This window comes from Salarias fasciatus, chromosome 17 (genome assembly GCF_902148845.1).
Source record: "Salarias fasciatus chromosome 17, fSalaFa1.1, whole genome shotgun sequence".
Taxonomy (NCBI): Eukaryota; Metazoa; Chordata; class Actinopteri; order Blenniiformes; family Blenniidae; genus Salarias; species Salarias fasciatus.
Genome location: NC_043761.1, coordinates 12,342,360 through 12,356,684, shown reverse-complemented (window position 1 = coordinate 12,356,684; position 14,325 = coordinate 12,342,360). Strand labels below are relative to the sequence as shown.

Here is a 14,325-nt window from a genome sequence, read left to right as displayed (position 1 = left end):
GTATCTGCGTTTTGATTTTCTCCATTTTTTTTTTATTATTCTACAATAAAGCCCATGTCTGTGTCCAGGATCGTGTGCGAGATGGGTAAAGCAGAGCTGAGCCAGTTCAGCGGGAATGTGCAGGTGTGCGTCGGAGTGGGGGGACAGTGCAGACCCGAGTTTATGGCAGTATCTTCCAAATACTACTACTTTGTGGTGAGTGAATGTCTTTCACAGATTTTTGGATGGTTCGGGGGGGGGGAGCACATTGCGGATCACTCGCAGAATGTACATGATACATTCAGTTACTCTGCTTTAGCTGATTTATTTAACAAATATATGTAAATTTAGCAGAGGTGCAATCAACTTATCAATTTAAAAGAATGTTTTAAGAAGCTCTAGATTGTAAAATGAACGCCTTCTAGAGCAGAGAGGTGACCATGCTGCATATGTCACCCTCTGCATGTTAGCACCTTGCTGGCAGCCGGTCTGTGTTCTCACCTGCCGCGATAATACTGTACGTACATGTTGTTTTTTGGCTGGGTTCCCACATGGCGCGGTTCTCACCACGAGCCGCCTCTCAGCGTTTCTCTCTCTCGGCGGTGAGACACGACTGTCAGTCACTAATGAGCGGCGGATTTAAAAATAACACGGCATAAATGCTCATAAAAAAAAAAAATATTCCTGACAGGAAGACGTATAAACAAACATAACAAATCTAGGAAGTTCAGTTTCATTGCACACAGTTAATAACTCACTCACACACACGCGTTTGTGTGTTTTCAAATGAATTTGCAGTAACTGTCATTATGTACTGGTTTTATGCTGCGCTGTCAGTTTTACTGCCGTCCAATAATAGGTGCTGGCCGGGGTTTATGTCTCAGCGGGGTCCCTGTACAGGATTATATGATGTTGGGTCTAGATGTCGCACCTCGCAGCAGGCCAGAGATGAGATTAAAAAGAAGGGCAAATGAACTGGAGGAGGATTTACTTTTTACGCCGAGCTTCCGTCGGACTACATCAGCAGCTGCAGTGTCACTTTCAATTTGAAAGAATACCCACCTCAGTATATTGTGTGTTAAGTGGGATCAACTGGAGCAGGCTGAAGCATATAATAATACTCTGAGGTTTTATTTAGCTGAAAAAGCTTTCCTCCTTGTCCTCCATAGGGAGCCTGGTTCACATAAACAAACAGGTTCTCTAATCATAGATGGATAAGTTGACTCACTGTGTGTTGGCCTCATTTAAGTAAATCTCTACCTTGTAACTGAGGTATGAATAATATTTACATTTAAGAACAGGTGAGGAGTGAATACAGTGTAACTCTTTGTCAGTGAGCATCAATATATGTTTTCATTAAAGCATCATAATTATTTCCATCATGACTTTTGACCCCTCCGCCTTCCTGCAGATCCCCCGGCTCATCGCCCTGAGGCCCAACCGAGGGCCGGTCTCTGGCGGAACCATTGTCAACATCACCGGCAGCCACGTGGATGCTGGGAGCAACGTGTCAGTCATGTTTAAGGACCAGCCGTGCACATATCTCAGGTTAGTGGGAACCAGCCGGGGCTGACCCTGCCAGTCACGCTTAAGCAGTCAATTAAAAGCTCAGTCAAAGCCCCTGTGTGGAGCAGACGTCTCTATTATATCTTTTACTCACACAAAGTGAAGCACTGATTATATATCCTGGGAATAAAAAAAAAAAAAAAAAAAAAAAAAAAAGGCTGACTGAGGAAGGAAAATTTGTTCCTTCTTGTTTGTGCGTGGCTTCAGGAGGGGCGGCCAGTGGCTCACCTGCAGGACTCACGCCTCGCTGCACGGCTACGGGAGCGTCTCCGTGTCCGTGAGCATCGACAAGGCTCACCTGGAGAAAGACCTGCAGTTCGAATATGTGGAGGATCCCACCATCACCAAGATCGAGCCGGAGTGGAGCATCTACAGGTACGCTGCAGCGGCTCACTGGTGTTTGGTTTTTCAGCGGAGGAGGAGAGACAGTCAACAAAATATGTCATCAAAATCCTCAATCTTCCTGTGAACCCCTTCTAAGTCATGTATGTGTGTTTTTCTTTCTGTCCCAGTGGTCACACTCCAGTGACAGTGACAGGAACTAACCTGGACATCATTCAGACGCCGCTCATCAGAGCCAAATACAACGGCCACGAGACCCTCAATGTAAGTTCTGCCCACTTTTATAAACCTCAAAGGACTGTTATCTCCCCTCAGTGTGACGTTAGCTCATTTCTTTGTATATCTGTATTGAATGTTTTTTGCTCTTTTGGCCCAGATTCAGAATTAAAGCAACTGACCAATTCCAGTTGATGTAATTAAGCTAATTTGCTACTTGCTCAACCGAGTGCCCAATGTCCCTTTGGCAACTAGTCAGCTGTAGTTAATGCCAGCCCCGGGAGCCAAATTTAGGTAAATGAACTGAGGGAAAAAAAAAAAAACTCGTGGCACTGAAACGACTGAGACCAAATCAAGAGGCTTTTCCGCTGATGAACAAATGTTACAATTAACCTCCACATGTGATAAAGCCACAGAAACCCGCAGCCTGAAATCAACAGACTGGCCATCATCAAACTCTTTCGACCTCTGTTCTTTATAATGGCCAAGATCAGAGCTGAATAAAAAAAAGTCTAAATCTGTCCACTAACAGGTGTTCCTTGTTTCTTTAGCCGTCATTTTCATTGCCGTTACCGTCCTGCAGCCGTTTGCGATGCATGTCAGTGGCGTCCTGAAGACCTTGCGGGACTTGTCAAGTTTGATGCTCAAGGAGCCAATTAGCGTGACAGCCGACGGTTTGAACGGCGGCGTGGCGGAGGTTACCGCGGGAAAAAAAAAAAAAAAAAGTGAAGCGTCTGCGAACGAGAGGGAAATATCTGTGAAGGAGACCTATGCCGGTGGCTGATTTATCAATGTCCTGACAGGCAGGGAGGAATGGAGATGTTAGGGTGGATATTGAGGGGTGTGTGGCACGGCAATGACAGATCGATCTGTCATTGTGCATAAAAACCGACTCTGAAATGTGAATAAAAAGACATAAAGATTTAAATAGCATCGCATGTCAAACTGGAAAGAGGAAGGGGAAAAAAAAAAAAAAAAAAAACAGCGAGAGTGAGACAAGATACACAAAGATGTATGAGACGCTGTAATTGAGCAGGAAAGTGATATAGAGAAAGATGAGTGAGAGAAGAAGAATCTGTCAAAGAGAGAGGAAAAGATCACAGGCAGGAATAACAGGAGAGGATAAAGGAGTGATGAGAGACTGGGGGGTCTTTGTGGAGGGTAATGAAGGAAGAGTAAGACCTAGTTATCACTCCTGAATCATCACACATCAAAGCCTGATTGTGGTGAGACCGCGCACGCTCCCTAACTGCACCTCATTTGGTTGCTCCCTTTGAGGAAAATACTCCAACAGGTTCCCCTTTGCACTTTTTTGAAGTGACGGTAGCGCCAGTCTGAATTGCGTCTCGGCGGGCTCGGCGAAACGCGCACGTGTGACATGAAAGACTGACACTAATGAATGCTGGCAGAAGGTGAGAGATCGGCTGGTGAGGAGGGAAGAGTGAGACGCGGCAAGGAATCGTCGCCGAACATAGAATATTTCTGTCGATTCTTTAATTTCAGTCTCAGTTCTAAACACTCCGACTCCTCTTTTGTGTGTCTTCAAGCTGTGCCAGGTGCTCAGCCCCACCTCCATGCTGTGCCAGGCCCCCGAGCTGCCCATCAGCCTGGCCCGGCAGCAGGAAGTGCCCGAGAGGCCCGACGAGTTCGGCTTCAAACTGGACGACGTGCAGGTCCTGATGGCGCTCAACAACACCAACTTCATTTACTACCCAAACCCGGAATTCGAGCCCCTCAGTGTGTCTGGGGTGCTGGAGCTGAAACCTGGGTCGCCCATCATCCTGAAGGTAGGAGGAGCCAGGTCACTCACCTCTGTGATTAAATTTTTTTAATCGTGATTAATGAGATAATTAGACTTAGGGCTTTTTTTTTTTCAGTTTGAAAACTATATTTTTAACATCAGCAATTCATTAAATTGGTCTGCATGGCACTTTACTATGAAAGAAAATCCAACAAGGTCAAAAAGGAAATTCTTTCTCTGTGTTTGATTCCCAATCAAGACTCTCTGGTAGGAAATCAGTCGCTGCAGGAATCTGCGATGTTGAAAACTTCAACAATTACTTTAAATTCAACTTTTGGGCTGATGAATGCTTTACATTTTGGGCAGAAAACTGCCTTAAACTGCACAACAAGCAGAATTTTAAAAAATGCAAATCAAAGCGTGATTAATTGTGATTAACAATAGAAATAATAAGATTAATCATGATTAAAAAATTAATGTTTTGACAGACTAACTAATCATTTAAAACAGTTCCAGAATTCATCAAACATCTCTCCTATGAATATTTTTACAGTTATGACCTGGTGAACTCAGAAAGTGAAGAAGATACCACCTCTAATTTTGCTGTCAATCATGTAAATTGAATAAAATCCAGTGATTTAACAGAAGGCGGCTCACAGACAGCCCAACCACAGGCTTACAGAGTGATTGATAAAGCAGTAAATGCATTGCTTCACCTCTGCTTTGCAGGGACGCAACTTCCTCCCGCCGACCAACAGTGGCAATGGGAAGCTGAACTACACCGTGCTGATCGGCGAGAAGCCCTGCATGCTGACGGTGTCGGAGACGCAGCTCCTCTGCGAGTCGCCGAACCTGACCGGGCGACACAAAGTCCTGGTGAGTGACGCAGCGCGCCGCCGGACGCATGACGGATGGGCGGGCCGCGGCGCAGAAGGCAGGCAGACCTGCCGATCGATTGACACTTTGACAAACAGACATTCCTCGTCTTGCTTTCTATCCATCCCGGCTGTCCGCCCGCATGCCGTCCTCGGTTCTAATCCAATCAGCCGCGCGGTTCCTGTTAGTGCCCACAAGCAGACAAAAGGCAAGCAAACAGACCTTCAATAAGAAGGAGACGGGTCCCAGTAAATCCAATAAAGATTCCATTTGTGGTTTTAAGAGGGAGCAATTTGAACAAAGCGTTCACCACCTGAAACCAGAGGCACAGAAAGACACAATACTGTAAGACAATTAGTAGATGCAGCAATAAACCCAAGTGTGGGCACAATACAAATCAATATGTCTGTCTCCCTGACTTTGAGCCTTGGTTTTTAGAGGCAAAAATGTTTTACAGATTCAAATTTGATGCACAGAGTGAACATTATGTTGCATTTTGTAAAATGTTTTGCCCTTGGCAAACACTATACTTCACTGTGTGCTTGGTTTTCACTTATTTCTGTCTCTAAGTGGGTCAAATATTGAACCTTTTCCAGGAGCTATTGTTGAAGTGATATTTAAGTGGAGCTCTACACTATACTGTACCGCTTTGCTCCTATTTATATTAAGTATGTTCACATACGGCCCGCTCCTATGGATCCTGCACAGTCCATGTGGGAATTACAATCTGCCTCTTTTTCTTTCCCTTGTCGCAAGGCACGTGTTGGCGGTATCGAGTTCTCCCCGGGTGTGGTTCACATCACGTCCGACAGCCAGCTCAGCAGCTCGGCCATCTTCGGCATCGCCGGCGCGGGCGCCATGCTCATCCTCGTCATCGTGGCGGTGCTCATCGCCTACAAGCGCAAGTCCCGAGAAAGCGACCTGACCCTGAAGAGGCTGCAGATGCAAATGGACAACCTGGAGTCTCGTGTGGCTCTGGAGTGCAAAGAGGGTGAGGCACCGGTGGAGGAGAGCGCACAGTGATTATTATACAACCGAATGAATGTTTCTTCAGTTTTTATCTGATTGCATGCTGTCCTTTGTTTAGCTTGTGGCAAATTCTATTTATTCACACCAGTTCAGCACAGAATCCATGTGTTATGTGCTGCTTTCTTCAGCGGCTTATAAAGAACAGTTTGTCTTTGTTTTTCTTCACTGTGAATATGTGTGTGTTTGGATTCGTAGCTTTTGCAGAGCTGCAGACAGACATCCACGAGCTCACCAGCGATCTAGACGGTGCGGGGATCCCCTTCCTGGACTACAGGACCTACACGATGAGGGTCCTCTTCCCAGGCATCGAGGAACACCCTGTACTGAGAGACCTGGAGGTGTGCTGGAGTATCTTACAATCCTTTTCAAAGTTGTGTTTCTCCCCCAGGTCAAGTTGGTACGAATCGTTGAAAGTCGGCGGGCAAAAACACAACAACTTGTTGCCAATTTTCTCATCAATTAGATTGTCCTTCGAGCAACACATGAATGTGTGAGCTCGTGTTTCTGTCCCCATCAAATGACAATCTCAACGCAATTAGCCTTATTTGAAATGGGAGCACAATGAGCAAGCAAATTACCAATGCGGCGGGTCGCAGTAGGTGAAATTGACGCCGGTGTTGTTTGTGTTGCTGTCTGTTAAACAAAAGCCTTCTGACGGCCGACAGCGGCACTTTTTTCAAAAACAAACAAGGCAGCCCTCAAATCAGGAGAGCGCTCTCATTAATAACTCCTAACGATACAAGATGCCGCTCGGTTTTTCTCCCGCAACCTCAAAAGCAAATTAAAAGTCAATCACTGAGAGAAATCTAGAAGGGGGGGAGGAAAAAAATCAAGTCGTTTATCCCCAGTGGTGACATTGATAGACAGCCGTAATTGAACAGGTCGTCTTGTTCCATTAGGAGAATGATGGACCCCCATTCCACTGCCTTCAGGGTTAGCCTCTCCATCCCTGATGAGAATTTCCCAGTAATAAGCAATATTAATTATATTTTAATTGGTATAAATATCGAACTGTATGAGGACTATGATGTAAAATAGGAGCCTAATGAAAAAAGCAGCAGGCTTGTCTTGGGCTGTTGATGACTTCTTAATTGTTATTGATGTGTCGGATAATTTAAAGTCGAGTTCGTCACTGTGAGGCTGGAAGACTTAGAAAGAGCACAGGTGCTGGAAAGGCTGAAGCAGCGGGACGTTTTCTCAGCGCTGAAATATTTAAAAACAAACCAGGTGCTCAGTTTGAGTGAGAAACACATGAAAGATGATATTAGAATATAGTCTTTCAGATGTCAACTCGATGAATCCCCCCTCTCGACTCTGTTTGTTCTGTCTGAGTGTTTTTTTCTTTGCTGTCAAATTTCCCCTATTTTCTGTTTTCACAAGGCTTTTCCTTAACACCTGAATCCCGTTTTGTTTTTTGCTGCTTCATGTTACTCTTCCAACGGAAGCAATTTGGTTTGAGTCCAGAAAGGGGATTGTGTGGAGGTTTTAAGATTTTGCTGCTTCGAAAATGTATCTGCTGGGTCTACAAGTCATTAAATGGCCATAATACATAGCACACACAGTACTGAAATCACCCACGGTGCTTCTTTTGGCACTGTTTGTTCTACAGAACCGTGGAGCTTTATTCTTTGCAGTCAAAATGACCTCCTCTCCTTCTGTTTTGCAAAGAAAACATCACACCTGAACCCCACTTTATTCCTTGCCTCCCCGTTACTTCTCCCACTGCTCTCAGTTTTTCCAGTTTCAAGGGCGATAACACCTTGGTCCTAAGGTTTTGTAGTGTTTTCGCAGTTTATAGACACGTTCAGAGTGTTCATCATTATTGTGTATGCTGTGTCTTAAATGCTCATAATGCACGGGTCAAAACCTGCACACAGCTTACATACTTGCACTTGTATTCACACATCCTTCATGCATACTGTACTTAAAACACACGTGCGCGCACCAGCGCCGTGCACGTCTTGTCAAGCGGTATGAAATTAGACTTGCTACGTAACAATGGCTCCCAGCAGATTACAAGTACCTCCAGGAAAGGTAAAAAGACGGAACATATGCTGGTTGACAGCTGCATTGGGTGCAAAGAGATGCTGTCTTACCACAAGTGCTCTTGACAGATAAAAAAAAAAAAAAAAGAAAGAAAACCATAATCTCCTTAGGTGCTATTTATGAAGAACGGGAGACGAGAAGTATGTGTGTGGAGTCGCTCGCATAAATGGCGCGGGGATGATCTGGGCTCAGACGCAGGGAATTCGCATCGCTGCACTCCCTTTCAACTTGCATTAGTATGGAGCGTAGCGCCATCAAAATAATAAACAATCCCTGAAGAGACTCAGTGTTTTCCAGCCTTTATTCACAACCTTCAGATGAAATGTTTAAAAAAAGCTTCAAAATGTTAAACTCCTCAGCTCCTCAGATTCTCCCTCTTCTTTATTCCCCAACTCTTTTATGGAAATGGCTCTATTAAAATGTTAAAAGCACTATACATGAATATGTGTGTTAGTTATACCTAATACTTGTGGGAATCTAATTTGTTTGCGCTTTTGATAAATATATCTATAGAGCGGATGTGAAATTTATTCTGAACTTCTGTGTCCTTCATGAAAAGATACAGTCGAAAAGGCACACAGGAAACATTGCATTAAGCAGTCACTAATTAGACCTGGATGTCATTGCCTTGAATATCCAGCCTGAATCAGTTTTTTTTTTCTCTCTCTCTCTCCCCTGTCCTTGTTATTTTTAATTTGTTTCAGTAAGTGAGCATTTCTCTTGTTTCCTCGCAGGTGCCGGGCTACCGCCAGGAGCAAGTGGAGAAGGGGCTGAAGCTCTTCGGCCAGCTCATTAACAACAAGATCTTCCTGCTGTGCTTTATTCGCACCCTGGAGGCCCAGCGGGGCTTTTCCATGAGGGACCGCGGCAACGTGGCCTCACTCATCATGACGGTGCTGCAGAGCAAGCTGGAGTACGCCACCGACGTCCTGAAGCACCTGCTCTCCGACCTCATAGACCGCAACCTCGAGAGCAAGAACCATCCCAAGCTGCTGCTCCGCAGGTAATTAGCAGGAACCGAGGACACGTGCGCCGTTTAACTAACGAGTGGACTTTATTACGCAGTGAGCATTTACGTGTTTTGTAGTGGGTTGATATCGGAAATGCCGCGCGGCGTTCCCTGCCTGTGACACGTTTGGATTAACTCCCGTGACCTTGAGCGGTCGACTCCCGTCTCAGAGACGCCGGAGCGCGCCGCCACGCACGTCATTAGCAGAAAATAATTATGATTAATTAGCAGTGGATCCGACTGCAAATAGCACAAGAGGAGGAAAAGAAGAAAAAAGAAATCCCAATTTCTGACGGGGGGGAGTGGCGCCGTGGAAGAGCCTGCACTCTGGCACAATCACAATCCTCCTGCGGATTTGTAGTCAAAGCCTTAATGGCGTGCACTTGAACACAGCACTGTATGCGATTATGCTTCCTGCCTGCAGTGTTTGGTAAATGTGATGATTACGGTCGCTTCGGTTAGCACGCTCCTCGGCCACGGCGTACGCCCGAGGTGTGCTCATATGTGCACACGTATGTCTGTAGGATGAAATACTTTGCTTCGGGGGAGATCAGTCAAGTCTTGACACATCGAAATGATTTGACATGCGTGTCATAAATTGAGATGTCCATCTCATTTCTATTCGGTCTCTCCCTCCTGCTCTCGCCAGTGAAAGCACAGACACAACAAGCAGGCGCAGACTCAGATTAACATTGTTCCCGGTATCCTCCAGGAGACAGTGGCCATATTCACCTCATGAAAGCCTGTTCAGACTCTGCTTATCGATGCAGAGGGAGATTATTTCTGTCTGGGCACAAGGCATGATTAATTGCAGCCAGAGCTCACCGGGTATGGCGCAGCCACTAAACAATGGAGTAACTGCTGATCCTGGCAGCAGATAGAATGTAAGAGATGACGCATGCAGCCGAGACAGGGAGAAGTGGTCAAGGACAATGGAGGCATTTAAAGCCGACCGCCGAGGCACGGAGACGGGCGGTGGCATCACCTTTCTGATCGCTTTGTGCCACCAGAGGCTCCGTGTGTAAAACACTGAGATACAGATGACTTATCTGCAATTCTAATTTGATCTCTGCTGCAGTTCTAAGTGACGACTGTGGAGTCCCGATAGAGCGCACAGTCGTCTGTCACACCGTTTCAAAGCAGAGGGAAAACCTTGAGAGGATGCCGCTGCGTTCAGCCGGGGAGCGAGAGCACATGTTCACGCCAAACCCACGCCCAGTTTGATTTCTCATTTGTCATACACGCGCGATTGTGACGGGCGGCGATCGGGGCCGTCTTCATCTCGCTCCTCCCGCACCGACGCCGCGCTTATTAGTCCTTCAGCAGCCCAGCATGCATTTCAGATGCGACGAGGCAGTCAGAGCAAAGCCACGCCACCCTGTAGTGTGGGCTGACTGGTGTGTCCTTGGACAGCAGCTGAAAATAGCCCAGATACAAGAAGAAGAAGAGTCCTGGAAGTAGCCCCCCCCCCCTCTGTTTTATCTTTAATATTTTCATTTTGCTTATTGTGACTGTGAGTTTCCCTCCCTACCTTGTCTTTTCTGCTTTCCACTCTGGTTGTTTTCAGTCCTCTGCTGATTGTGTAAGACCACCACTACCTCACTCCCTCAATCTATATCCCCCCCTTCTCTCCGCTGTCTCCTTGATTGCTAGATCAATGCTTAAAGTGCGTGAGCAGGGTGTCTCTGGCACAGCATCTGAGCACGGCTACCCACTGCCTCCTCTTCCAAGAAACCCGTGCGTGCGCGCACGTCTGTGTGTGTGTGTGTGTGTGTTTCTTTTCCCTCTCTCCACACACCAACACACATCCTTCCATCTGTCCCATCTCAACCTGTGCTGAAGCACAACCACCAGGCAGGCTAACTAACGAGAGCCTTCCACAACCATCTGTCGCGTTCCTCGCCGCATTCTCCTTTAACTCTTCCCCTCACTCCGCTCCTCCGTCTCTCGGCTTGCCTCCGCGCCCCGCCGCCGCTTTCCCATCGTGCGGCGTTGAGCAGTCTTCCTGTAGCCTTAAGTTTCGTTTGGCTGCAGTCGAAGCGTCGATAGAGCTGTTCTGATCTGGGTCAAAAGAGGAACGCCCAATATGTTAATGCACTAATCGCAATATTGCCTGAGCTCCAGTACATGGGATGTCCTATTATCATAGCTGAGTTTCACCCACTCTAGTTTAAAATTTGACTCAAACCTTGTTGCAAGAACAAAAAACAAAAGTGAAGACTCCAAGAATCCAGCCAGCAATGCAAGAGTGCTTACAGCGCCTTATATTTACCAAAATATTAATTTTCTCTCGCTTCTTTAATGTAACAATGAGATGAGAAGACAGAGTAAAGTCTTGAAGTAACGTTTTTGTCTGGAAAACTGCAATTGGCACATTTAATTTAGAATATTTTACCAGAGTAGAAGTGCGAACCAAAGAAATATCACTAAAGAACTGAACATTTGTTTGATTTAATTAAGGTTGAAAAATGAGAAGAGGTTTTTTTTTTTTCTTGCTTCCTTGGTTGAATGTTCACATCTATTATGCAAGCTTTACAGTATTCATTTCATACACGTGCAGAGAGGCGTATTTCTTGGCAGGAAGAGTAGAAATGTTAAATGTGTGATGAAGCCCGGCTGCCTATCCACCTCGCCACAGTGATCGGGGGGGGGGGGGGACTAAGTGCCGCCGGCGTCCTCAGATCATTCTCGGCGCCCACCGCCCCTCTGACTGAATGCCAAGTGGGCAAGCTTGACCATGCCAGCGCACCATGGCACATTTCAGTGCATTAACCCAAACATTGGTTTTGAATGTCTTCTGAGGAGAGGTTTGGATAAAATTGAAAGTCGCAGCACTAAAGCCTTTTTTCATTTTTGTTCCCAACGGAGTGTGCAGTGATTTAGAATGAGCATGAGCAAAGTGGTCAGGCCATTCCAACACTTCTCATTTCTGCAGGGATAGCATCTGCTGCCAGGAGCATGCACACACACACACACACACCTGATAATGTCTGAATGCAAATGTCGAGGGATTAATTTGTGCTTTTTGCACGGCAGCCTTAAAACTGTCTAACACTTGTCTGGTCACACAGGAACACGCACAAAAAAAAACAGATAGCTATAGAAGTTAGTAACCAAGAGGAAGCCGAAAAAGAAGAAAAGGGACGGCCCGACCATTCAGTCCACCTCTTTTCTTCTTTTCTCCTTTACTTCTCCCTCCTTCCTTCCTTCCCCGTGCACCTCCTCCTTTCTCCATGCTCCTTTCATCCCTTTGATAGATGGGCCGCATTTGTGGAAATGGAGAGGATTTGGAAGTGTGTATGATTACAGGATCCAGAATGGGGCTTGCCAGGCGGAGGGAGGGAGGGAGGGAGGAAGACAGCGAGGACGCATGAAAGAAAAGATGAAACGTGACCTTGTTGACCCTTGGATCTTTGGACGGAGGAAGGGCGGGGGAGGCGGCGGAATGAAAGTGCGAGCAGCAGGAAGTTAATCCCCCCCAGGTGTTGTGCCAGTGTGGACAGGGGGTACCAGACCAGCCCACTGGCACAGCAGACAACGTGCGCCCCCCCCCCCCATCCGTCTCAGTGTGGAGTCCCTTTCAGAGGCCGTCTGAATGGCGAGGGGCGGGAGGGCTGCAGGTGGCAGCCGAAACACTGGGGACAAAATGGACACACACACACAGGCGGGCACAATGGACACTAATCCTGAAATATTGATGCCTGCGGTCGTTGCTCATTGGAAACAGAGGCATTGGTGTGTGGGTGTGTGTTCTGACAGATTACCCACACACCCCTGCTGCTTGGGCAAGAAGGTGGTTGTCAAAGGATATCCGATCCGTCCCTCCCCTCCTCCTCGCCGCCACCGCCGCCGCCAGTACCGCTGTTATTATGTATGCATATTAGTCATTCACACGGGATCGCTCACACCGTTGGCCCAGGTCAACACATACACACCGACGCAGACATACACCATTTTGCCACGCCAGTGGAGCATGGATGCCAAGCGGGTAAAGAGAGGGAGATGTATTCATTCACTTTCCATTGTGCGCGGATCGAGTGTTAGTCCAGTGAATAGGCGAGGGAGCGCTTGATAATGAGGCCAGTGTTATTACAGCGCCGCTCCAGCCCCTAACGACATCAATCCGCTGGGATCAAATAAAGGCTTTTAATTGCTTTGCCTCATATTAAAATCCCCGCCGCCGTAGACGAGCTGCCCTTGGCGTGCCTGAGCATAAAAGCCAGCCGGAGGATTGTCTGAAAGGCCATCATATAGCACGAGCGGCGGCCCTCTCTCTCAGTTCACGTCTTCGCAATTATGTTTGTGTAGCCGAAGCCTATTCATTAGCGGCGGCCGTCATTTTTTATGAGAATATTTGACAATGGCGTTGAATATTTATGACGGCAACACGAGCGCGGGGATCATATGTTCATTATGTGCTCTGTGCCCGTCTGTTTGCAGGACCGAGTCGGTCGCGGAGAAAATGCTGACCAACTGGTTCACCTTCCTCCTCTACAAGTTTCTGAAGGTAACTTCTTCATTTCATCTCCTGGAAAATATAATTCTGCTCCTCTGCTGGGTCTTTGCTCATATCTGAGCTGTTGTTTTGCTTCTTAACTCCCACACATCAAAAGGCAGCCGATAGATATCGATCGGTGTTGCAATCCCATCAAAAGGCGGTCTGACTCTTGAACTGATGATTTTAAGATTTATTCAAAAACAACAGAAGAGGTGGTTAAAACATACACACAAAAGCATATCTTACTTATCTTGATGTACATTTCCAGTTACTTATCTGAGCAGAAGCGTATGTCTGATCACAGCTTAACACTGTCTATATCCAAACTACAACAAACTGACCATGAAATTAGAGTTAAAATGTCAGCGAGACACAATCTACAAACACATTCTAGCCTGCAGTATGAAGCAGACTGTATAAACAAAAACTAAGTAAAAAAAAAGTGAATTTCAAAGGCACCTAGAAATAACAGAAGCTTAATTTAACCACAGGTATAATCACTTTGACAGGATAATCTCCTTTCCAGAGTTTGAGCATTACTGGGTAATTTGCAATTAGTTTTGCTTGAATTTTTGGAGAATGTTGAACTTTTTGTGGCTTTAAAAAAATTGCCCGAATATATAAAAGTACACAGTGAAGACAGACTTCATTGAATAAGGAATATATAGCTCTTAATAAAACCAGCCTCCCTGGGTTCAGAGTCACCTTTACTCAGTGGATTTGTTGCTTTCTTCCGAGCCGTTCGGCGGACGGACGCCGGTGAGGCAGACTCTGCCGACTTCATCGGACACCAGTATTTACTAAAAGCCAAGCCACCACTCCTCTCTCCACCCCGGAGTCAAGAAAATGTCAGAGTGATGGTGTTTTTCTCCTCCATCTCCCCACATGTCCCTTCTCTGCAGCTGGCAGCAGAAAATATAAACAATGATAAATGGACAATCTCTCGCGCTTGATAAACAGCGGTGTTCGGGGAGGAAGGCTGAGGGTGGCTTTGGGAGTCTGTTTTTTTTTTTTTTTTCCCTC

At 46.4% G+C, this 14,325-nt stretch overlaps 1 protein-coding gene across 2 annotated transcripts in view; it reads left to right on the top strand.

Annotated features, from left to right (window-relative positions):
• The window catches only part of plxna4 (plexin A4), a 203,057-nt gene that overhangs the window by 164,599 nt on the left and 24,133 nt on the right, over positions 1 to 14,325 (top strand). For both annotated transcript variants that reach the window (XM_030113595.1, XM_030113596.1), the window contains exons 14-23: positions 69 to 195; positions 1,391 to 1,527; positions 1,753 to 1,920; positions 2,058 to 2,151; positions 3,651 to 3,890; positions 4,574 to 4,720; positions 5,477 to 5,711; positions 5,945 to 6,087; positions 8,530 to 8,798; positions 13,245 to 13,311. In XM_030113595.1, the coding sequence (XP_029969455.1) occupies positions 69 to 195; positions 1,391 to 1,527; positions 1,753 to 1,920; positions 2,058 to 2,151; positions 3,651 to 3,890; positions 4,574 to 4,720; positions 5,477 to 5,711; positions 5,945 to 6,087; positions 8,530 to 8,798; positions 13,245 to 13,311 (1,627 nt within the window). The remainder of the gene's footprint in view (positions 1 to 68; positions 196 to 1,390; positions 1,528 to 1,752; positions 1,921 to 2,057; positions 2,152 to 3,650; positions 3,891 to 4,573; positions 4,721 to 5,476; positions 5,712 to 5,944; positions 6,088 to 8,529; positions 8,799 to 13,244; positions 13,312 to 14,325) is intronic.